Genomic DNA, 26,040 nt, shown 5'->3' with positions numbered 1-26,040 from the left:
TCTGATAAATTGACATCGTGTAACAAATACCCCAAAATTGTTCAAATAGCATTTTAAAAAAAACCCTATTCAAATTAAAATATTCAAATATTTTTGCAAGCACTAGACATCTTTAATTGTTAGTGTTTATAATAATAAGAAGAAGAATTTTGAAATGATTTTTTTATTCAAACCAGGCCATTTTTGGGGGGCTATGATTGACTGAATCAGAGTAAATTAGTCATTTCTTAATTACCTGGCATTTTGGGGCTTTAATTAGCTTCATTTCATTTAGTTACTAATTATTAGTTGCCTTGCATATATTTCCAATTAGTTATCGTGTTTTTTTCTATATTTATGTCGCTTGTCTGAAACCTTGGGTTCTTACTTCCAAAATACAATTTCTTTTTATTTCACTTTTTTATTTATTGACCATTTTATTTTATTTTCTTCATTGTACTAATCAGAAATTTGATTGTGCGTGAATTTATATGAACTGTAGGCTAAAATTACTTTCTGGTGGTATCCGACGACGCAGACTGGTAAATGATCTAACTGGTCACTTTTGGCAAATCTGACTGAATTAAGAGCCTGATGTTTGTATTTAGGTAGTTTTACATTTATCCATGATGCAAATATATTCAGCCAAATTGACTGTTTCACAGTTTCTGATTTTACAAAAGGGAGGTAACTCTAATGATATATATGTGACCATCAGGAGGCAGACCATTAAAAGTTGGTTTAAATCAATTGGTTTTGATTCTAGACTGGGGGGTGTACTGAGATCTGGTGGCTGAGTGGTCTGGCGTATGTGACTTAGAACATAAGGTCTATCATTGAGTCAGGAGGTTGAGTGGCCGAATGATTAGCGCTGTCATGTAATCAACTGGAGAAATGGGGTTTAACGTCCACTCGACACAAACTAGGTCATTTCGGGACTAACATATTTTTCAATTTTATTTTAATAATTCGCCTGCGGGTAGGGGTTTTTAGCAGTCGGGGGGAAAACTTGAGGAACTGGAGAAAACCTACGAGGTTGAACAGGTGACCCTACTCCTTGTCACGTAGAACCGAGGAATTGAAACCACGCCAGTTGACTCAATGACAGACCTTATGATACAACGTGCACGCACTAACCAGGTGGCCATCCTACCCCCCCATTGAAAAATGTTTAACAATTAATGTTTCATGATGGTGACGATCATGTATTTGGAAAATGTGAAACAATCCGTCTATTAAAACCTTGCAATTTTATTTAATTATGTGCAATAGTTATATTTGAGATTTTATTTTGTTGTTGTGAATGTTGAGTACTGCTGTATTGTTGTGTAAATAGATAGAATATGACAGCTTATTGTCTACTAGTATTTATTATAGTCTTGATTTACTAGTAGAACCTGTTTATTAGTCCTGATCGCTCCAGCACAAATTCTCTTAACTTTGACTACAACAAATACTGACCAAGAAAAAATAGCATCCATTTTGTATGTGGTAACTGTTTGTCATTGGGTCAACTGGAGTGGTTTTGATTCCCTGGTTGTATGTAAAAAGGAGTAGGGTCGCTTACCAACCTCGTGGGCTTTCTCCGGTTCATCCGGTTTCCTCCCAATGCTTAAGATCCCTACGCATAAGCGAATTACTGAAATAATAATTGAACCATATGTTAGTCCCAAAATGACCTCCCTCTCTCTCTCTCTCTCTCTCTCTCTCTCTCTCTCTCTCTCACCTTTCCTTGCCATGTACAACTGATAACATTAAGAGAAAAATAGAGTTAGATTCTTTAATTAGACAAAATAAATTGCTGTTGTTTTTGGATCACTTGTTTATTGTAGTTGTGTATCTAGTTAAATGTTCATCATACACTGTAGTCTGGGTATCAATTAATCTTGTGTATCTAGCACTAATTTCTTTCACATTCATTCAATATCAAAAATTCGGAAAATTCACCCCATGTCATTTAATTTGTACTTGTGTCCAGTTTAAAGCTGGCTGATTAATTTTGATAATGAGTGTCCAATTTACAAGTATTTAATTTCCTGACCACTTTTTAAAAAATTAATCATTATACATCAATAATCAATTGGGTTCTTTATTTTTTAACAGTGGTCTAGAAATTAAACGCTTGAATATTGGACACTCATTATCAAAATTGAATGGTCAGCTTTAAACTGGACACAAGTACAAATTAGAGGGTTTCAGGCGATTTTAAATGAATTTTACGAATTTTTAAACAGAGATTAGATATTAAATGAATGTGAAAGAAATTAGTGCTAAATACACAAGATTAAATGATACCCAGGTTATAGTGAAATTACCTGCATGATTTTCACTCTCATAATATTTTATATTATTCTCCCGATTTCCCCTGTGTAAAAAGAATAACAAAAAATGCTGGCAAATTTAAAGTCAAGTGTAATTTGTTTTTGGCTTTTTATCTGGTTTTCTAATTGATATTTAAAATAAGTAGAATTAGTTTTAACATTTGTGTACATGCATGATATAAACATAGAAACTTCGAGTGATATTAAAGGGATTATAAAACACGAAATAAATGTATGCAACAAATTAATGCATTTAAAGGGATATCGTCAGATATTGGGGGATTGGATGGCCGAATGGTTAGCATGTGCGCGCTATATCATAAGGTCTGTCATTGAATCAACTGGTGTGGTTTCGATTCCCCGGTTGTAAGTGACAAGGAGTAGGGTCACCTGTCCAACCTCATGGGTTTTCTGTGGGTCCTATGGTATCCTCCCACTGCTAAAGACCCCTAAGCGCAAGCGAAGTATTGAAATAAAATTAAACCTTATGATAGTCCCGAAATGACCTAGTTTGTGTCAAGTTAAGTTAAACCTACCACTCTCTCTCTCTCTCTCTCTCTCTCTCTCTCTTTCTCTCTCTCTCTCTACCTCCAAAAATAACATGCATTGATCATAAAATGGACATCCTAATATTTTGATGATTGGCTGGCATAGCGTAACACTCCCTAGCTCATTCGGTTATTTAATTTCATGATGCATTTCATGATGCCTTGATGTCTTGATGCCTTAATATGTCGATGCATTAATTTCATTATGCATTAAATTCATGATGCATTAATTTCATGATGCATTAATTTCTTGTTTTATATTTTTATTGTAAATTATACGTGAAAGATCATAAGAAATATATCCTATTAAAACTATAAATGTTTTCGTTATCAGAAATAAAAAGTATTAGAAAAAAACAATTAAATAAAAAGTATTAGGAATAAGTAAAGAAATATTAAATATAATTGAGATTTGAAATATATGTAATTGAAATTTGTATTTGATTAAAACACAGATTCTATTTCGTTTCGTTTTTTATAGTTCAAAATTTCGTTTGACTTGTTTTTACTCCACCAAAATCTGGAAGAGCTGTTATATAACCTGCGTTCTGGATGGCATGAGGGATTAGCCAATGAACCATCAGTTACAGCGATTTCTTGGCGTGCGATACACAGAACTGTGGTTAAACCACTAGAAACGTCAACATCTGACGTCGTAGGGTCAAAAGCCGTTCATACAACCTCTGACGCGACCTTTCACTACAACCGGTCAGATGTTCATGTAGTGTAGGCCATCGAAAGTATAAAAAAAAAATGAAACGAAATATAGATCTGTATTGTAATCAGATTGCCCCAAATACAAATTTCAACAATCTGATTACAATACAGATCTATATTTCGTTTCATTTTTTTTTTATACTTTCGATGGCCTACACTACATGAACATCTGACTGGTTGAAGTCAAAGGTCGCGTCAGAGGTCATACGAGCGGCTTTTGATCTATGACGTCAGGCATTTGATTACCCAATCAGCATTGATGTTTCTAGTGGATTACCCACAGTTCCGTGCAAAACATACCTAAAGCGCGCCGTAATAGACCGTTTCATTGGGTAATCCCTCACACCATCCAGAACACATCAATGATAACAACTCTTCCAGATCCTAGTGTAGTAAAGACAAGTAAAATGAAATTTGGAACTATAAAAACTAAACGAAATAGGCTCTGTGTTTTTTTCACATTGTATTTTGGGGTAAATAATTGGAGAATATTAATGTTTTTTATTTTTCAGTGGTTTGAAGATAAACAGATTCAAGTAGAAGCTTTAGATACTCAATTAAGAAAACTTCATACTAGTGTAGAAATTCTAGCAATGCATAGAAAAGGTGAGGCTTACATGAGAGTTAAAGTTAGGGTCCATTCTCAGTTGGGGGTGCTGAGTCTTTTTGCCCGAAAATTTTCTGTCACCTGAATTTTCAGAATGAGCCGATTCATAACTAAAATGAGTTTTCCACAAGGCTACACTTAAGTTTTATAGTATTCAAAACATAAACTGCGAGCGATTTCATTTTTATACGTCCACATTCATAATGTGAACGTATTATGCCGTCGCCCCTGTCTGTGTGTGTGTGTGTGTGTGTGTATGTATGTATGTGTGTGTGTGTGTGTGTGTGTCTGTGGTTCGCCTACAGGGCGCAATTCTTCATGGATTTTCTTCAAACTTGGTATACTTATTCCTTATACCCCAAGGAAGATCCCTATTGTTTTTGGTGCATGCCCGACCCCCCGGGGCAGAGCCACGCCCATTTCTAGTATTTGTTTGTTTGTCGTCTACAGGCCACATTTCTTAACTAATAATCTTGAAACTTTGCATACACATTCTTTGTACCCTAAGGAACATCCCTATCGTTTGGGGTGCATGCCCAACCCCCAGGGGCAGAGCCACGCCCATTTTCTTTTCGTGTGTCTTTGTGTCGCCTACAGGGCGCAATTCTTACTGGATTTTCTTCAAACTTGGTATACTTATTCCTTATACCCCAAGAAAGATCCCTATTGTTTTTGGTGCATGCCCGACCCCCAGGGGCAGAGCCACGCCCATTTCTAGTATTTGTTTGTTTGTCGTCTACAGGCCACATTTCTTAACTTATAATCTTGCATACACATTCTTTGTACCCTAAGGAACATCCCTATCGTTTGGGGTACATGCCCAACCCCCAGGGGCAGAGCCACGCCCATTTCCCATTTTCTTTTCGTGTGTCTTTGTGTCGCCTACAGGGCGCAATTCTTACTGGATTTTCTTCAAACTTGGTATACTTATTCCTTATACCCCAAGGAAGATCCCTATTGTTTTTGGTGCATGCTCGCCTCCCCGGGGCAGAGCCACGCCCATTTTTTGTATTTGTTTGTTTGTCGTCTACAGGCCACATTTCTTAACGTATCATCTTGAAACTTTGCATACTTATTCTTTGTACCCTAAGGAACATCCCTATCGTTTTGGGTGCATGCCCAACCCCCAGGGGCAAAGCCACGGCTATTTTCTTTTTTATGTCTGTGTGTCGCCTACAGGCCACAATTCTTAATCAATCGTCTTGAAATTTTTTCATATGAATTGCTTATACCCTAACGATGATCCCTATTGTTTTTTTTACCCCCAGGGGCAGAGCCACGCCCATTTTCTTTTCTTTTTCTGTCTGTGTGTCACCTACAGGCCACAATTCTTAATCGTCTTGAAAAAATTTCATATGAATTGCTTATACCCTAACGATGATCCCTATTGTTTTTGGTGCATGCCCGACCGCCAGGGGCATAGCCACGCCCATCCATTATATTTATTTATTTGTTTGTCATCTACAGATCGCATTTTTTTATCGTATCACCTTGAAACCTAGCATACATATTCCTTCTGTCCTAAGGAACATCCCTATTATTTGTGGTGAATACCCAACCCCCAGGGGCAGAGCTACGCCCATTTTCTTTTTTTATGTCTGTGTGTCACTTGCAGACCGCATTTCTTAATCGATCATCTTGAAAACTTTTTTATACTTATTCCTTATAGCCTAAGGCTACTATTTATACTTATTCCTTAATCCTAAGGCCGACCTCTATTATTATTTTTGGTGCATGCTCGACCCCTTGGGACAGAGCCACGCCTAATGTTTGTGTGTCTTGTGTTTTGCCTACAGACCGCAATTCTTAACAGATCCTTTTGAAACTTTGCATACCTATTCGAAACGCCATGCTTTTAGAATAAAGACATCGATTGTTTTAAAATAAAATTGTGTTCTGTTAATGTGAACGAAGTGTTAAACTGATAGCAGTCCTACAACCCAGTTTTATTTCACAGACCCTCAATGCAAACTGGACCATATCAAACAAAACAGGAATGTGGACGTATATTGCTGCGTTAGCGATGCTCTTGTATAGTTATATTTCTATATGGTCTTTTTCTGTGATGTTTGTTCCCCGAAAAACTGAAATACAATGCCCGAAAAATGAACAATTCCCCGAATCTGGGGGCAGTTGAGGGGTGGCTCCAACCCACTTATGGGTGCGTCTACCACTAGGCAGACTTCAGAGCGGTGCAGTACTGGCCTATACATTACAATGTGTACAGTAGATGTCAAAATATTTACTTTTGAAAATCCCGATGAACTTTCTCTCGGCCAATGCAGGGATCGAACATGCAACCTCCAGACTAGCGAGCCAGCGTCTTATCCATTTAGCTAATGAACAAAAAAAAAAATTGCAGAAGACAAACTAAAAACATTTCATACTTATTTTTTATCTTTTAGATTTAAGTCAGAGTACAGCTGTATTCGCGAAGAGTGCAGCTATGTTAGGAAATATTGAAGAACACACTGGTTTATCCCGAGCGTTATCACAATTAGCAGAAACAGAGGAGAAAATCGAACAATTACATAAAGATCAATCCGATCAGGATTTCTTCACCATGGCCGAACTTATCAAAGAATATATTTCATTAATAGCCTCTGTTAAAGTAAGTTACTGGGCGGTGGGTTGGGGTCGGGGTCGGGGTGTGTAACACATGCTCTTTAGATCATATAGTCTGTCAATGAGTCAGGGTTTGATGGTCGATGGTTAGTGCGTGCACGTTGTATCATACTGTCTGTCATTGAGTCAACTGGCGTGGTTTCTATTCCCCGGTTGTACATGACAAGGAGTAGGGTCGCCTGTCCAACCTCGTGAGTTTTCACCGGGTACTCCGGTTTCCTCCCACTGCTAAAGACCCTGACCAACAAGAGTATTACTGAAATAAAATTGAACCGTATGTTAGTCCCAAAATGACCTAGTTTGTGTGGAGTGAACTTTATACCCATTTCTCTCTCTCTCTCTCTCTCTCTCTTTCTCTCTCTTTCTTTCTCTCTCTCTCTCTTTCTCTCTCTCTCTCTCTCTCTCTCTCTCTCTCTCTCTCTCTCTTCCATCACAATTATCAAGTTACTTATACAAATGCAAAAATGGATAATGGAGACTTTGTTAAACATACATTATGCAAGAGCTAAATCTGATTATTGCAAGTCTTTATTTAGGCTTCAGATGTTATAGAAATTATAAATTAGATCTTTATTTACACAACAATTACAAAATCAACTCTGTAGACCTACGGATGGCTTGGATTCGGATTGGATTTAAACAGGATTTCATTGATTGATTAAATTTTTAAATAGCGTCGTAAACAGAGATTAACCGTTACGTTGATGTCATACTCCCGGAAATTTTAGATTGAGGCTAAATGATAGAGTGTACGAAGCGAGGCCGCATGTCAGTCAATTTGATCGAAAGTTCGATACGGCCTTGATGTTATGTTTAGTTGTGGTTAAAATGAGAGTTTGGATGTCGGTATTATACGCTCTTTTGTCACTTGCGTTTACAGAAAAATTATGGAAATTGATAAACATCGCAGCTAACATCACCCCAGTTGAATTGCAGCCCCATTGGATCACTGTTTCCTATTTGTCTGCTTCGGAAGTTACGTAGGCCTACCAGTTACACAGTACAAGAGTACATGCAGGCTAACAAGAAGTCGGCTATAATTATGCCTCATTGATTTGGTCCATTCCTTTCAAACTTTCGCTACTTATCTATATATTACAAGTCTTATTTTTAATTTGTAGTAAAAATAAATGAGATATGAATTGAATTGCAACCCTGTCCCAAACCGAATAGTTAACGCCTGTCAATCAAGCGAGAGTTGACTCCTATTTCTAGTCAAAAATTACAATGGTGATAACTTTGTTCAGAATAAAGTAATTTGACTGAAATTTTCAATATATTCTTCTTTCATCATCTATTTTTGAACTGTTATAGCAAGAATGGCCAACTCTCTATTAAAATTTCCCATAATGTATCTTTAATTATCATGACAGCGATAACAATGACAGTCGAGGCTACAGTGATTTTAAAATAACATTTTTTTGGCTTAGAATGAAGCAATTTGGCTGAAATTTTCAGCTTATTCCCTTTACATTATCTAGTTTTTAACTAATGTAGTGAGAACTGCCAACTCGTTATAAAAATCTCCCATAATGTATCTTTAACAAATAACCATCTTATGTAAATATAGCATTCATTTGTGAACAGTTGGTGAACAGCTCGTGAACAGTTGGTGAACAGTTCGAGAACGGCTCGTGAACAGTTCAGATATGAAATCTGAGGTTGCTCCTTTAACAACTAGGGGGTTGGATGGCTGAATGGTTAGCGTGCGCGCGCTGTATCATAAAGTCTGTCATTGAGTCAACTGGCGTGGTTTCGAATCCCCGGTTGTACGTGGCAAGGAGTAGGGTTGCCTGTCCAACCTCGTGGGTTTTCTCCGGGTCCCCAGGTTTCCTCCCACTGCTAAAGACCCCTACGCGCAAGCGAATTATGTAAATAAAATTAAACTATATGTTAGTCCCGAAATGACCTAGTTTGTGTCGAGTGGACGTTAACCCCATTTCTCTCTCTCTCTCAATTAACAACTGCTAGAGCTGTATGCATCATTTTGTATTTATTATGCATATTTTACAGGGTGTGTTTCACGAACGTGTGAAAAGTTATAAAACATGGAAGGAGGCCGAGATTACGTTAGCTAAAAAAAGAGAAAACAAGACCAAATTAGAATTACAGCATAAAACCGATAAAATCCAACAGGCACAGCAAGAAATAGCCGAGGTATGTTTGATATATTGATTACCAGGGCTGTCGGTAATTTTTCACAGATGATTAGCAGATTTAAAAATTGATTAGCAGTTTTTCAGTTTCAACATAAAACAACTAAATAACAAATGATTAGATTTCATTCTTAAGATTTTTTAGAATTTTAGCACTGTTACAGGTAGCTGTGAACATTTCTGAATGTAGACTTTTGGTTAGGCCTTATGTCTGAAGCCAATTCTTGACAGTGGCTTCCGAAGTCCCACTCATTTTAATTCTTATTTCTTCGTTAGAAAGCAATTTCATCTGCTTTTTATCATGTGTTACTATTTTTGTTCAATCGGACGCACACTGTATTTTACGAATAATCTCGATTAATTAGATGCACGCGATATAAACAATAATATTTTACGGGAATTCTTACTCCAATTTCTCATTATATGTATACACGTATTTATTTATTTATATTTTATTTACTATATGTGGAGGATACACTGAATTTATTTTTTTCACATTGAATACTGATATAATGACTTGAAATAAACATGTCTCGCAACATGAGTGGTACTATTTGATTCTCCAATTTCCGGTTTAATAGTCCCAATTCATAGAGTTATGTCCCTGTATTATGTAGTATAATGAATTGAGTCTGAGTAGTTCGAGAATAAAATGTCACACAGAGAATTCAGTTTTGTTTATAAAATTTATTTGATATTTTATAATTGGGATAAATCTTCGTGTCAATATCCAAAATGACAGGCATATTAATGATTCTCAGTTACAGCGAATCAAAAACATTAGATTTTAATTTTTGATTAACATAAGGTTGATCATTGAGTCAACTGGTGTGGTTTCGATTCCCTGGTTGAACGTGACAAGGAGTAGGGTCGTCTATCCAACCTCGTGGGTTTTCTCTGGGTCCTCCGGTTTCCTCCCACTGCTAAAGACACCTACGTGCAAGCGAATTATTGAAATAGAATAGAACCATATGTAGGTCACAAAATGACCTAGTTTGTGTTGAGTGGACGTGAATGAAATGAAATGAAATGGGGTTTAACGCCCTTCTGTTCTTCACCGACTGGATTAATGAAAACGGGCGTATGTCATACAGTATGCTCTATTACGGTAATCTTTATTTGATATATCGATTACAGTAATCTTTATTTGATATATCGATTACAGTAATCTTTATTTGATATATCGATTACAGTAATCTTTATTTGATATATTAATTACAGTGATCTTTATTTGATATATTGATTACAGTAATCTTTATTTGATATATTAATTACAGTAATCTTTATTTGATATATCGATTACAGTAATCTTTATTTGATTATTGATCTGTATTTGATATATATAATATTTGTTTATTTTAGTGGGCTGGTAAAGTTGAGACAGGTCAATCAGATTTTAATAAAATATCTGAAAACGTACGTAAAGAGGTAGCCAGATTTGAGAAACACAGAGTTGTAGATTTTAAAAATCATGTTATACAGTATTTAGAAGCCTTGATGGATAATCAACAGAAGGTAAGAAAATTCAATAATTTTATGAAAATCCATTACTGAAAGACAAGGCTCTCTTTTTATACCGGGGCTGGGGGATGGCCGAATGGTTAGCACATGCTCGTTGAATCATAAGGTCTGTCATTGAGTGAACTGGCATGGTTTCAATTCCCAGTTGTATGTGACAAGGAGTAGGATCATCTGTCCAACCTGGTGAAGTTTCTTCCGCATCCTCCAGTTTCCTCCCACTGCTAAAGACCCCTATGTGCAAGTTTCGAAATGACCCGATTTGTGTCAAGTGAACGTTACACCCCATTTCTCTCTCCTTCTCTTGAATAATGTATGTTTAATTTCTATGTATTGTTTGTTATTTCAGTTAATCAAGTACTGGGAAGCATTCCTACCAGAAGCAAAAGCTATTGTTTAAAAACGCTGCTCATATTATATATTATTATTATTATATCACTATTTTTTATGTATGTGTGTATAGTCTTGGCACTTACGTAACCCAGCACCAGACAAAACCATTCACTCATGTACTCTACTTTCGTTTTAAATAACTGAATTGCAGGACCACAGCACTGCAAGCCATACTTCTATAAATGAAGAGTTTAAATGTATCCATTTCAGTCATTTTGAGTAAAAGGTATTTAATGTGTGGTATACATGAAACCATGTTCTGGATTTGAACCACTGCTTCCATGGACAGAAAATTAACAATTTATTATAGAACTTACACAGGAACCCAGGTATCATTTAATCTTGTGTATCTAGCACTAATTTCTTTTACATTCGTTTAATATCAAATCTTTGTTTAAAAATCATTTAAAATCACCAAAAATCATCTAATTTGTACTTGTGTCTAGTTTAAAACTGACTGATTAATTTTGATAATGAGTGTCCAATTTACAAGTATTTAATTTCCTGACCACTGTTCAAAAGTTATTCATTTTACATCAATAAACAATTGGGTTGTTTGTAAATTGAACACTCATTTTCAAAATTGAATGGTCAGCTTTAAACTGGATGCAAGTACAAATTAGATTATTTTTGGTGATTTTAAAAGATTTTTACCAATTTTTAAACAGAGATTTGACACTGAATGAATGTGAAAGAAATTAGTGCTAAATACACAAGATTAAATGATACCCTGGCTACAGTGTTAAATGTACATAGCTTTATGTACACTTCATGAAACAAGTCACAAGCTGATAATTGACATTAGATATGGGTTATTTTAATGGAGTTTGTATACCTCAGTTTATGTTAAGATGTATCCACAGTCTGGTCTTTATCGGTACAATTCATTTTCAACAGAAGTGAAATTGGACCTTTCCTTTCGATAATATGGCCGATTCTTGCTCTCCGTCTTGGTGTAACCCTGCTTAATTTATTTTACACTGTTTGTTTGTACTGAAAGTCTCTTCTTATTTTGCTGTAAAATTCGTTACTTCGTAAGTAAGTCAATTAATTGTCAAGATTTTCTCTCATTTCTTGGCTTAAAATCTAAATAAATAAATAAATAAGAAGTGGTACGGGGGTATAAAACAGCACTTTCATTTAGGTCCTTATTGACAGTTAGTGTTCGGCTAGCAAATGAAAATGTCCAGTTGAGACAATTATGGATCAGTCATTTTACAAGGCCTGAAATTCACGTATTTTACTTTGTTAGATTCAATCTGATTAAAACACAGATCTATATTTCGTTTCGATTTTTTATACTTTCGATGGCCTACACTACATGAAGATTTGACCTGTTGTAGTGGGAGTTCACGACTTTTGTCCCTATGATGCGAGACATTTGATTAACCAATCAGCGTTGATGTTTCTACTGGGATACCCATAGATCCGTGCACTGCACGCCAAGAACTCGCTGCAACAGATCGTTTCATTGGCTAATCCCTCACATCAACCAGAACGCTGGTTACATAACAGCTCTTCCAGATCGTAGTGTAGTAAAGACAAGTAAAATGAAATTTTGAACTATAAAAAACAAAACGAAATTGGATCTGTGTTTTAAACAGATTGGGTTAGACTTGCATTACTTGTACTTGATATATAATCAAACTTTATAGTCTGCTTCTGTTAAAATATTTCCTTCAAAAGACAGAAAGATACGTTGATAATTTTACAGAATATTTATTTTCAGATTTTAATATTATAACGCAACAATTAGATTCGATACTACTATATTATCGGATTCAATTCAAAATGTTTGAAAGGTGGACAATTAGGTTTAATATTTGTAAATATCATTAATGATGCTGTTAATATAGATCTAGTAATCTGATTGGTTGTTGCTAATATTATCCACCAATCATGTAGCCTTATAATCATTGGGTCAGGTTTAAAAGTGAGATTTACAAATCTTGTTGCTATTTTTAGCGTTTTATTTAGACACATATTTGTTGCAATTTTTTTTTTGTTTTGTTGAAAATTTAAACAATGATTTTAAGGTGAATAAATTATTATAATTATTATTTATATTTTGTGTTAAGAATAGTTTCTATGTATTGAAAGGATATAGAATGATTTGACTGCTGATGGATATGCTGATGGATAATGTCTGCCTTGTTTTACTCATACCCCCCGTCAGTCCGAGATGGTGTCCTTACTGCAATGCTGCGCCTGTACATCGATCAGAAAAAACACGAGGACGCTGGCAAGCGTGAACAGCGTTCCAGGTGAGATCGCAGAACCTTAGCGTTTGTTTTGAACATGTTTAAAACTAACACTATTACTCTGCGATCATTGGCGACTATGGAACGCACAGCAAAATATTTGGTGTTTAAGGTTCTCTTGGCATGCTCTGAGACCATCTCCTTTGCCGTAGCAGCACAGTAAGGACGCCACCCCGGTCTAACAAGGGTATCATAAATTACAAAAGTTGATCAAGTTTGTTATTAAAAGGTTCTTAACTCTTCAGAGGTTTCAATATTATTTTTGTTGATTTCTGATATTAACTTTTGGGGCGATCTAATTAAAATTAGGCGATGTTTTTAGGCGATTTATATTTACACCATAGTGGACAAAACGAGCATTATATCCAAGATCTACTTTTAATTAGATTGCTTTAAGAGTTATCTGCCCTTTGTAATTTGTAACCATTCATGTTAACCCCACAATGATAGAATCTGTTTCAATGGGCTAAATCTATTTGTTAATGCCAGCTTAATTTTTGTCAAGGTCACTGAGATGTAAATATGGTTAGCGCAAGAGTGTAGGTTAGGGTTAGGGTAAGCATTGGAGCTAGGTCCAGGGTTAGGTGGGATTAGCGTCAGCCCTGTTTACATCTCGTGACTGTGACGAAAAATTGAGCTGGCCTTATCATTTAACAATAATCGTTTCAATGTCATAATATAATCAGTAATTGCCCTGGATGACCAAGTTCCTGGTGGGTGTATGTTTCGTTGCCTAGCAACCAGATGTCATTTTTACACCAGTGGATAATTGAAACTATTGTAACTACCCACCAGCTATTGATGTGCCGCTAACCTGCTATATATATATATTTATGTATCGTTAAACTTGAAAAGTTTGTAAAGTTGATTATTTTTCAATTTAAAAAAAATATGAATTCTTTAATTATGGATGATTTGTTTCAACAGTACACAATGCCTAAATCTATTTGTTAAGGCCAGCTCAAATTTTCGTCAAGGTCGCTGGGATGTAAATAATGTTAGGGCACGAGATTATAGGTTAGGTTTAAGAATTTGGGGGAGAGGTTAAGTCTCCACATAAGCACTGACCTAGGATGAAGAAGACTAGAGATGGTTAGTCAAAAGGTTGCTTAGTAACACACAGCACCTGTTTTCCATGTTTCTTGTGTAGGAAGACTTTTACATCTTGATGAACTAAATTCTCCTAATAAATGTGTATTTTTGGAGTCTAAGAAAAAAATACTATGTAATTTTGATGACCCCCCTTTAAACATAATTTTTGCATAATGATATTAATGTAGTCCAAATATGGAACAGGAATTTTGAGAAGGGTGTGAGAGGGTTCTTTCATTGTTAAAATTAGCTCCTATTAAATTCAGTAATTGTACGTTTTATTACTAGCCTCAAGACAATAGACTGGAAGTGCCCCGCCCTTCAATCCCCAAAATATCACCTTCCAGTAAAAATATCTAGATCGCTATGGAATATTTTTATCAGATATATGACTAATGTTCTTGGTTAAATTATAAACTTGCTGATGAAATACGATAATTAACTGATTTAAAGAAAATAATATGAATTTAGTTAGTGTAAATAAAGAGTTCATGTTAAAATCAACTTTGGTTCTTGTGCATTTTGAAATCGCAGAAAGGATGAAGAAAGGAAACGAGAGAGAGAGAGAGAGATGAAATGAAATGGGGTTTAACGTCCTACTGTTCTGATCCGAATGGGCTAATGAAAACGGGCATACGCCATACAGTGTGCTATGAGGAAAATTTTGCCCGGTCAGCGGCACTATAGCCTACTCTTATATCGAATTCCAACTGTCAGTGGATCTTTTATGTGCACGCCAGTGTATACGGGAACTCGGTATTTCCTCCTATCCAAATCACTAGACCGCTGTCCTTGTTAGGTCCTCTTTACTGTATCACTAACAAGGGGAAACCACGCCGGAAAATCTCGAACTTTGGCGGGCAACACCGGGAGGGAACCAGCGACCTCCAGGCAAAACCAGCATCTAGGACGAAAAAAAAATGTATTCCATTTAGTTAATAATCCCATTGTACTCTCTCAGGTTATTGCTGGATTGGCTTCTGATACTTTTGGAGGAGTGTGTCTATTCTTCCCGTTCAATCAAATCTCTCCCAAGTACACCAACATTACAGCCCTTCGTTTAATCTGGGGTCTTCCCTAAAACTTTTGGCAGTGATTTAAGGTAGCCTATTAAAAACGGCGAAAAGTATTGGTCGTCTCTAAGCAGTATTGTTTACATTGTAGCCATTTGATAGCCTTGTTTGTCACGCAATTAGTTTTTTCTGCAATATTCTGCAATGTACTGGTTAATTGGGTCTAATAAAATCGTGAGTCATGATGTAATGTTATGTAAATATATTTGGTCCAATTTGGAGCTCTGTTTAAAGCGTAATGATATTGTTACGCAGTTAGCTATTGGTTGTTAATCGGACAATGTGCCAAGCGTACTAGTTGTAATTTTGGACGCGCATGACGTATTTCATTGCAAAGCACGTGCGAGTGTCTGTATTTTAAGTTGTTTAATGGTCTCGAGCTTAAACATGCATTATGCAAGAGCAAAATAGTTGTAATTTTGGACGCGCATGACGTATTTCATTGCAAAGCATGTGCGAGTGTCTGTATTTTAAGTTGTTTAATGGTCTCGAGCTTAAACATGCATTATGCAAGAGCAAAATCTGCTTATTACAAGTCTTTCTTTAGGCCTGAAATGTTATCTAAATTATCAATTAGACATTAATTAACTTATCCAGACCATAATAAACTCTCGATGTCGTGGCTAGCCTTTGATGTTGGCTGGATTAGATTCCTATATGCCGCTAACGGCTATTGATATTTCAATCAGAAAAAGTGGATAATCGAGACTATGCTGTTTATATTAATGATTTTAGTAATGATGATCGAGACTATGCAAAAATTTCACCAGCTTCTTTCTCGGCTCATAGTGGATCAATTTGACTGAAATTTCCAGCAAATTGCCTTTACACTATCTAGTTTTTAACTATTATAGCGAGAACTGCCATCTCTTTATCTTATCTCCCATAATGTAATATATTGAAACAACAATTCGTGACTATGTCACTCGTGTTGTTTCAATATATTACTTAATGTGTCTGTTTGTATGTATTTGTTTGTTCACCCCCTGTGGTGAATAATATTGAAATAATTGTTTAAAGTGCAAGCCTTGTGTATTTTCCTGGATCTTCGTGGTTGAATCAATGAAGACAAGATTTTTGTTTGTTGTTAATATTTCTCTATTGTTTGGTTAACAATACTCAACATAACTTATAGCAGGCAATTAATGTAGCTAAATCTCTAACAGCAGAATATCACCCAAAGTCTTCGACATTGAAAACACGAATTATTTGTCTATTTAAATCAACATTACTGTTGTGATCTTACCGGGGAAAGATGGGCTTCGGATATCCAATATTTAAGACAAAATAAACATTTTACCAATGGTACATGAATCGTGCACCAGAATGCGTTTCAGCGCCATTTGTAACAAATGACTCGAAGAAGAGGCTAGTCATATCCCACAAGTCATGTAAAACGGTGACGTCATATTCTTAGCTGGGGAGCATGTACAATAAATAATACCGGTGTAGACTGCAATAACCAGGCGCTAGAGATTGACATTCGATTGAGACTTCTCGCGTATTTCGCCGAATATAACTGATTTGAAATTAGGGTAAAAACGGAAATGATTGAATGTAAATCAGTTTATATACACTCATATTACATTATTATAAGCGTTGTGGCCCATTTGTGTCAATTTCTAGGTCCCAAATATTAGCGATTTAGCCCCTTTAATGTAACAATTATTGGTTCAATGCTTAATTTTAAATAAGCTCCAATGTGGATATTGGAATTGACATAAACTTGTATCTCCAAATATCCAAATACAGGTAAATCAAGCCTGTTCTTTAAGATGTGATCCGAAGTTGATCTCCTTGTGGCAGGTTTCTGGAAAGCTTCGAGTGCATTAATCCTATAAATCTATCGTCTATACAAACAATACACCATGGTAACTTGAAACACTTTAGCCCGTAGTTTGACATACTGTAGACAGATGATTAAAGAAATATATAAGACAATATGAAATAGATATATATGGGGGGTTATTAAGTAGTGGCGGCGCCGGGGGGGGGGGGGCATTAATCTGGTCTGCCCTCTGTTTGTGATACGTTTTGGTAATCAATACCTTCTACGGTGAATAAATCCCACATCCCCACTCAGTCATAAACTTGCATGTTGTAGAGCATTTCCGACAGTCTATTTGTTCATGCCTTAAAAGACATTATAGTGTGTTCGCTCCGTGTTTCCATTAATTATCTCCCTTCTTTCTACTTTTGTTTTAATAATTACAACTCTTTAATATTGAAGTTACATTCCGTTGTTCAGTTGACCTTGACCACAAAAACCATCACAATTCAAATGGCTGCATGTAAATCTTAATTGTTCATTTTCCCTTGAAATTCACCGAGATAAACAAATGGTTGAATAATGTTAAACAGATGTAAACAGTAACAGGATGCTTTATTTACAGAATTTAAGGTACTAAACTGATTTATGTCATGGTTCATTCAATCTTGTCTGTCAGATGGATTTATCGATAATACCTTGTGTTCGACTGAACATGTGGTTTATCTCGAACATTCAACAGAGAAAATAATAACATTTAACAGCCAATCAAGATTCAGAAAAGCTCGATTTCGATTTTTTGTCAATCATTATGTCCTTACCGGCTACTAACAAGAACCGCACTACTCAAACTCTTGAATTAAAGACTCGAAGAGCCCATTCGGGACCACCTTCACTTAAAGGTCCATACCATTCTCTCTCGCCACAGAATGTAAGTCAACCTAAAGGTGTCAAGGCTGGAAACCATGGCAGTGTCAACAGTCAACATTCCAGGAAAAGTGCCTGTTCTTCTAGTTCGGTGGACCTTAAACTCAAGCTTAAGAATGCAAAACTAAAGGCTAGACACATGGCTGAAGCTCAGGAGTTAGAGGAAAGAATTCTTCAGTTAGAAACAGAAAGAAGAAAACAAGAAAATAGACAAGCTGTTGAACAAGCAAATTTAGAGGCTGAACTTTTACAAGATATTCTTGAAGAGGAAGAAAGGAAGAACAGCCTCCAACCTGAAGCCTTCATTTCTGACAGCAAGTCTGATATTCCTCAGAACACTGTACATGAATGGGTACTAAATCAGAATTTCAATCAAACTGACTCTCCTTATCAACCCTTGATTAATGTTTTGTCCACAAGTAAGTTGCCATCTGCAAATCCCACTGAGATTGAAGATGGTCCAACACCTCAACAGAAAACCCAAGTACCGGTATTACAAGGTGATCGCTCAGGATTTCAAAACTCATCTCCACAAAATAACATTGAACCAATTGATTCCTGGATAGGGAGTTTAGCTCCTAGAAGAGACATATCAAGCCTTAGAAAAGATCCACCCATAACAACCGATCAACTGACAGAGACTATTATAAGACTTGAGAGTGAACGGGACTTACCCAAACTTGAACTTCCTGTTTGCAATGGCGCTGCAGCACATTGGCCAAAGTTTATAGAACAGTTTTATTCTCAAATTCACAGTCGTCCTGTTATTTCAGACACAAGGCGGCTAGACATTCTGTTGTCCCATCTCGAAGGCGATGCAAAGGCCCTGGTCCAAGGCCTAGGATACTCCGGAAAAAACTATTGTTTGGTATTACAAGAGCTTAAATCGACCTTTGGTCATCCCATCAAGGTTGCTAGAGCATTAGTGGAAACGGTCACCTCTGGCCAAGCTGTCACAAACAGAGATCCAACTGCACTACGTCATTTCTACATTGCTGTCAGAGACTGTATTGCGGCACTCCAGCAAATGAATTACCTTTCTGACTTGTATAGCAGTGATACCCTCATCAAGGCACTCAAACGTCTTCCTTCAGATAAAGTTCAGAGCTGGAATGAATTTAGCAAGCAAATTATAAGAACACGTGAGCCCAACCTACTTGACTTGAACGGCTGAGGGAACGGCTTGATACAGATCTAAATCCATATGCGGTTTTTACTCATCGGACAGATGCTAGTGGTATAGACAAATTCAACAAACAGAAATTCTCTGGTCAACGTAGTAACTTACCTTTCAAGCATAAATCTCTAAATACTAGAGGGTATAACCAGGAGTATAAACATGAACAGCAAAGTAAATCGTCACCTGCTCCTACGCATAAAGAAAATCCTAACCAACTTGTATTCCAAAAACCATGTCTTGTGTGCAAGGAAAACCATAGCATCTACAAATGTCCTATTTATTACAACAAGTCTTTTCAAGAAAGACAAAAGGTCGTCATTGACAATCAACTTTGTCATAATTGTTTACGTTCAAATCATAAAACAGAAGCCTGTTCTTCAACAGTTCTGTGTCGAGAACCTAGCTGTCAAGGAAAACATCACACATCCTTACATCCTGTTGATCCGGACCAAACTCACCTGGTACACAAGCTCAATATATCAACGACACCTCAAGTGTGTTTCCAGATTGTCAAAGTCTGTGTTCTTGGTAAAAATGGTAGTATATTATTGACACATTTGCCCTGCAAGATACAGCAAGTGAGATTACTCTTGGAGAGAAACCATTAGCTCAAAGACTTGGTATTACTGGAAGACCAAAGCTTCTCACGATTCAGACTATCAGCGGAGAAACTACCCACAACAGTAGTCTGGTATCATTTTCAGTGCAGTCTGCCACCGATTCTAATGCAGAGATCATTAACATTCCTGAGGCCTGGATTGTTCCCACTGGTACCTTTCAATGCCCACCTCAAGTACTCCAGCCTGAATGGCAGCATCTCTCAGACCTTGGTTTATCGAATGTCACTTCAACAGATATTCAAATCCTGATAGGGGCCCAACGTTCCTGAAGCACACATACAAACAGACACATTAGTTGGTGACAAGCATCAGCCTATTGGTATCAAGACAATCTTAGGTTGGTCTATCATGGGGGTGGCCAAGCCGGATCAAACAAATGTGAAGGTTTCAATCAACTTACTATGCAAGCAAGACACGTCTTCATTAGAAACACTCGTAGAACAGTTTTGGAAAACTGAATCATTTGGTGTGGCACATAAGTTTGAAACATCTCTCTCCATGGAGGATAGAAAATCTATGCATATCCTAGAACAGTCAACATGTCTTATAAATGGTCACTATGAAGTAGGCATGCTATGGCGCAATCCTGAAACCGTGCTTCCAAATAACTACCAAGCAGCTGCTAGGAGATTTCAACTTTTAGAACAAAGACTTACCAGGGATAACCATTTTCGAGATATGTACAGTGAAACCCTGAATAGCTACATCAAGAATGGCTATGCTCAGCGACTCACGAGTGACGAAGCCTGTGTGACTACACCTCTCACTTGGTACATACCGCATCATGGTGTGACAAACCCAAACAAACCAGGAAAAGTGAGGACTGTGTTTGATGCTGCTGCTACTTACCGAGGCACTTCACTGAATTCCAATCTCATGACTGGTCCTGACTTGTTGAACAATCTATTTGGCATTCTTATCCGCTTCAGACTCTATAAAGTTGCAATTGTTGCTGATGTGGAAGGTATGTTCCACCAAGTTCGAGTACCTGTCAGAGATACCGACGCCCTTCGGTTCTTATGGAAAGAAGATATCTTGCAACCTGGACCTCCAGATGTTTATAAAATGAAAGTTCACATATTTGGTGCTGTCGATTCACCATCCTGTGCCAATTATGTAATTAAACGTACAGCTAAGGACAACTGTAACCAGTTTAATTCACTCGTCATCGAAACAACTCTTAAAGACTTCTATGTCGATGACTTATTAAAGTCTGTTGAAACTCCACCAGAAGCAGTTCAACTCTATAAAGGCTTAACCAAGCTACTCGGTAACGGTGGCTTCCGACTTCACAAATGGATGTCAAACTCGTATGAAGTCCTTGATTCCATTATTGAATCTGAGCGTGCTGTCAAATGTCTAAACCTCGACTTAGATGATATTCCAGTCCAACGAACACTTGGTCTAAAGTGGAATGTACAGGATGATGTCTTCATATTTGATCCTCATGTCAAGCTCATGCCTGCCACCAAGAGAGGAGTAATCAGCATTGTGAGTTCAATATTCGACCCATGTGGCTTCCTTGCCCCATTTACTTTCAGAGCAAAATGTCTCATCCAGGAGGTTTGGCGAACAGGAATTCAATGGGATGACAAGCTTACAACAGATCTTGAAGTAAAATGGAATGCATGGCTTAAGGAACTGGATGAACTTAAGAGATTTCAATTACCACGTCACCACATTGGTTTTACTAAAGCAGCTACCGATATCGAAGTCCATTTATTTGCCGATGCTTCTGAAAAAGGATTTGGTAGTGTTGCTTACCTGAAATACTTACCTGATACAGGAAATGGTACTTGTTCCTTTGTGGCTGCCAAAACTCGTGTTGCACCGATCAAGCCTCAACTTTCTATACCTCGCCTTTAGCTCCAAGCAACTGTATTAGCAGTTAGACTGTGGAACTGCTTAAAGGAAGAATTACCTGTGCTAGTGAAACATGTTTACTTTTGGACAGATTCAATGACAGTCATTCAATACATAAATAATCAGACCAGAAGATTTAAACCATTTGTGTCCAACAGAATTGCTGAGATTCTAGACAGTACCAACTCAAGTCAATGGTACCATGTCTCATCAGACCAAAATCCTGCTGACTACTGTTCTAGAGGGCTACCAGCTTCTAAGTTAACGGTTAAACACAGTTGGTTTACGGGTCCTTCATTTCTATATAGCGACAAAGAATCATGGCTTGTTCAACCAGCGAACGATCAAGATGTTGATGGTACAGATCCTGAAATCAAAATATCCTGCTTTGTAAAGACAAACAGTGGAACCAACCAGGAGTTCCCTCTATCTTCACTCAAGATCAGAAGTCTTGTGTCACCGGAGAGATTTTCCACATGGCAACGGCTCCTACGCCATACAGCATGGCTTCTCCGTGCACTTAGAAACTTCTTGGTTCCTGTAAAGAGACTACAACTTACCCCTTTAACCTCATCACATCTTCTGCCGGACGAATACGAAAGTGCCTTACTTCATTGGACGAAACAAGCTCAAGTGGATGGTTTCCCAGCAGAAATTGGCTGTCTCAACAAACACAAAGACTTGCCTGCTGGTAGCACTCTTCTTCCTCTGACACCTAGCTATGATGAGCACCACCTCCGTCTTCAAGGAAGACTACGAAAGGCTAACGTTCCACGTGATACTTGGCATCAGATTATCTTACCTAAATCACACGTCATCACTGATTTGCTCCTTTTAGATGCTCATCTGAAGACCTTTCATGGCGGTGTGGAGCATATGGTTGCACAGATTAGAGAACGTTTTTGGCCCATTTCAGTCAGACAAACGGCTAAGAAGATCATTCGTCAGTGTTTCCTCTGTAAGAAACGGCGAGCCTCACCAAAGGTACCAAGAATGGCAGACCTTCCAAGATGTAGGACAGACTACTCTGGTCCATTTTACCACACAGGGGTTGACTACTTTGGCCCCATGTATTCAACAGTTGGTCGTAGAACAGTAAAGCGATGGGGTTGTTTGTTCACCTGCATGTGTACAAGGGCCATACATCTTGAATTGGCAGAATCATTGGAGACCGACGACTTCATCCTCGTCTTTCGTAACTTCATAGGCAGACGAGGTCACCCGAAGCACATATACAGCGATAATGGGACAAACTTTGTAGGCGCCAACAACGAGTTAAAGGAAGCCTTGCAAGATCTTAATCAACGCATTGGAGAGTACCTAGCTCCTCAAGGAATTGAGTGGCACTTCAACCCCCCTCTCAGCCCGCACGTTGGTGGTGCCTGGGAGAGGTTAGTCCGCTCCACTAAGGCTGCTCTTTATACAGTAATAGGCACCAATCCGGTTCCTGATGTTGTCCTTCGAACCATCCTGATCGAAGTGGAAGCAGCTTTAAACAGTAGACCTCTCACCTACAACAGTTCCGACCCAAACGATTTTACCGCATTGACTCCTAATCACTTCTTGATAGGCAGAGCGGATTACAGCACTTCACCAAGTCACGTAGAAGACAAGGAAGTCAACAGCAGACGACGCTGGAGACGGGTTCAAGTAATTGCCAATCATGTCGTAAATCGATTCCGCAAAGAATATTTACCTAGCCTAAGTTTACGGAACAAGTGGAAAGTTGACAATCCTCCGCTTAAAGTGAATGACCTTGTACTTCTCATTGATGATGCTTTGCCAAGAGGATCAAGGCTTCTTGGACGGATTATTGAAGTTTACCAAGGCGACGACAACAGAATCCGATCAGCCAAAGTAAAGACTCCAAGGGGAACCTTTGTCCGCCCTACAGCAAGAACTGTTTGCTCGAGGAAGATACCCAGAGTCAAGCTGAAGATGCACAAAATACCTAAAGACTTTATCGGATTTTAAGTGACTCCTGTTGGATATTAGATAGTGTCTCTAAAGTATGATGTACACTGTAGTTCGATGTACCCTGTAGTTCAGATACAGTCTCCAAACCGTGTTTACACCGACTGTAGTTTGGGTGTAGTTCGTCAAATGAAGATGAATTTTACGATATATCCATCCTGAAATAACAAAAAAAATGAATATATTGTAAACAAGCTTTAAATATGTGGATGCGATAGACTTCGTGATAAAAAATGCAAGGTACACATTGGCAATAATAAGATCCAATTTTAGTTTTTAGTTACACACTGTTAACCATCCCAAACTTAGTCTGCCTATCTACAGCTAGCTCCGGCTGAGAATATCTGGGAAGTATGACGTAGATGGGTCGCTGCGTGCAGTATGACTGTTAACCACCTATAGATGTTTTAATGACAATAAATCCTAAAATGTATTCAGCTCGACGTAATACTTAAATATAGATACAGTTGGTTTAACTTGAATAGAGATTTTAATTATCTATGCTGCATATATGCATATATCACCTTGCAGCTGAATCACATTACATATCTTTTTAGTTGATGTTCATATCGTCTTACGTATTTGTCAACATCAAGGTGAACTTGCTCTATTGTCCGATTAGCCTATTCAGACTTGTTAGCACGAATTTACTCACCCCACCCTCGCATAGTTATGAATTTATTGTTTCACTTGACTAAAGAAACATTTTGTAGGAATGTATGCTTTTATAGATTGGACATTTGTCTGCGATATCATTGTCGGTGGAAACTGGTACTATACCTAAAGAATGATTGAACAAATAGCGGAGACGGGGTTTCAACCGGCTGATTTAAATTATTTCTTTAAATACAGCTTGAAATATGTCAGTTTTCACTCTTTAGAATGTTTTTGTAAATAAGTTTTTATTGTAGTTTCCGTGGCGTATTCTCAATAAGCGTTAGAAAAAAAGATATACACCCTTAATCCCGGTGCCGATAAATGTTGGGTTGTGTGGAACATGCTAACAAATCTCAGGTACGATATATGTTTGATTCTGGTTGAGGACAGCATCAGAGCAACATGATTGTTTTCATTGAAGATGAGACGCAAATATTCAAAGGGGTCAGACAAACTCTAAACCAACCGCTTTCCCTTCACTGAGTCCCTTCAAAGGAGGCCCTGTCTGTCTACCTGTGGAATAACATGCATTTGTATCTGTTAAATTTGTGTGGTAGACAGATTGATATTATTTATACATAGGCGGGGAGTGATAACGTCTTACCCCAAACAAATTGCAAAAGAAACCATGAAGTTTCTGAGAGCGATATTTCGTAATTAGTGTGTTTTAGTGGTGGGGGAATAAATAATTTCTTTTTAAATTTTTCAAATACAAAGTGGTCATAGAGGCGAAATGTGCCGAAAACCGAATTTGACAAAAATCAAAAAATGTATTTTTCACATGTATGGCGCCGGGCATTTCTTTCAAAATGACTGTCAAATATAAAATAGCATTTTCCGACAAGACCAGCGATAATCTCGTAAGATATGACTTTTACTATGTCTATTAAATGGTTTTCGACGTCTCTTCAAGGTCACCGTCTTCCGCCGTGAAGTAGATGTCAATATGGTTATGTGTAAGAATATTCAGTTCAATATATTCACGGTGTATGATTTTATTCATACTTCAATTTTAGTGAGTTAATTCTGCAACGTTTTTAGAAAAAATTGCTATTAATTTGGCCAGTACTGTATGTTAGTCTCGAAATGACCTAGTTTGTGTCGAGTGGACGTTAAGCCCCATTTCTCCCTCTCTAATATAATTAATGTAAATTTAATATAGAAAATACTGATTATTATTACTGTATATTCATAAAGTTGTATAATTGCTATAGATACCCGAATCGGTTAGTGCTAAATGATAAGGCCAGCTCAATTTTTCGTCATAGGTCACGAGATGTCAACAGGGCTAGCGCTAATCCCAACCTTAAACCTAAATCCTGGATTTAACCTACAATCTCACTAACAAGCACCTGCCCTAACCTTATTTACATCTCAGCGACCTTGACAAAAATTCAGCTGGCCTTAACAAATAGATTTAGCCTACCCGAATCAGTCTTTTGAACATTGACATGGAATCAATCTTGACCTTTTATCCTTGTCAGCTGGCTAAACGTCCTTCATTTATTTTCATACATGACTGGGGAATTGGATGGCCGAACAGTTAACGCGTGCGCGCTGTATCATAAGGTCTGTCATTGAGTCATGTGGCGAGGTTTCGATTCCCCGGTTGTACGTGACAAGGAGTAGGGACGCCTGTCCAACCTCATAGGTTTTCTCTGGGGGACTCCTCCGCCCCCCCCCCCCACTGCTATAGAAAGCTATATTGAAATGAAACTGAACCCTATGTTAGTCCCAAATTGACCTGGTTTGTGTCGAGTG

The 26,040-nt window shown here is 37.5% G+C and overlaps 1 protein-coding gene across 2 annotated transcripts in view; it reads left to right on the top strand.

The window, feature by feature from the left end:
• LOC126819730 (sorting nexin-2) overlaps window positions 1–14,721 on the top strand; it is a 28,418-nt gene extending 13,697 nt beyond the window's left edge. The window contains exons 8-13 of one of the 2 annotated variants that reach the window (XR_008787844.1): window positions 4,078–4,171; window positions 6,578–6,783; window positions 8,811–8,954; window positions 10,316–10,468; window positions 10,821–14,142; window positions 14,198–14,721. Coding sequence is in view for 1 of the 2 variants with exons in the window: in XM_056100367.1 (XP_055956342.1) it covers window positions 4,078–4,171; window positions 6,578–6,783; window positions 8,811–8,954; window positions 10,316–10,468; window positions 10,821–10,871 (648 nt within the window). In the remaining variant the exon portion in view is untranslated. Of the gene's footprint in view, window positions 1–4,077; window positions 4,172–6,577; window positions 6,784–8,810; window positions 8,955–10,315; window positions 10,469–10,820 lie in introns of both variants that reach the window. The other variant, XM_056100367.1, reaches the window with a different exon arrangement.
• The last annotated feature ends 11,319 nt before the right edge of the window (window positions 14,722–26,040 follow it).

Source organism: Patella vulgata, chromosome 4, assembly GCF_932274485.2.
Source record: "Patella vulgata chromosome 4, xgPatVulg1.2, whole genome shotgun sequence".
Lineage (NCBI taxonomy): Eukaryota > Metazoa > Mollusca > Gastropoda > Patellidae > Patella > Patella vulgata.
This window is presented reverse-complemented; position numbering and strand designations above follow the sequence as displayed.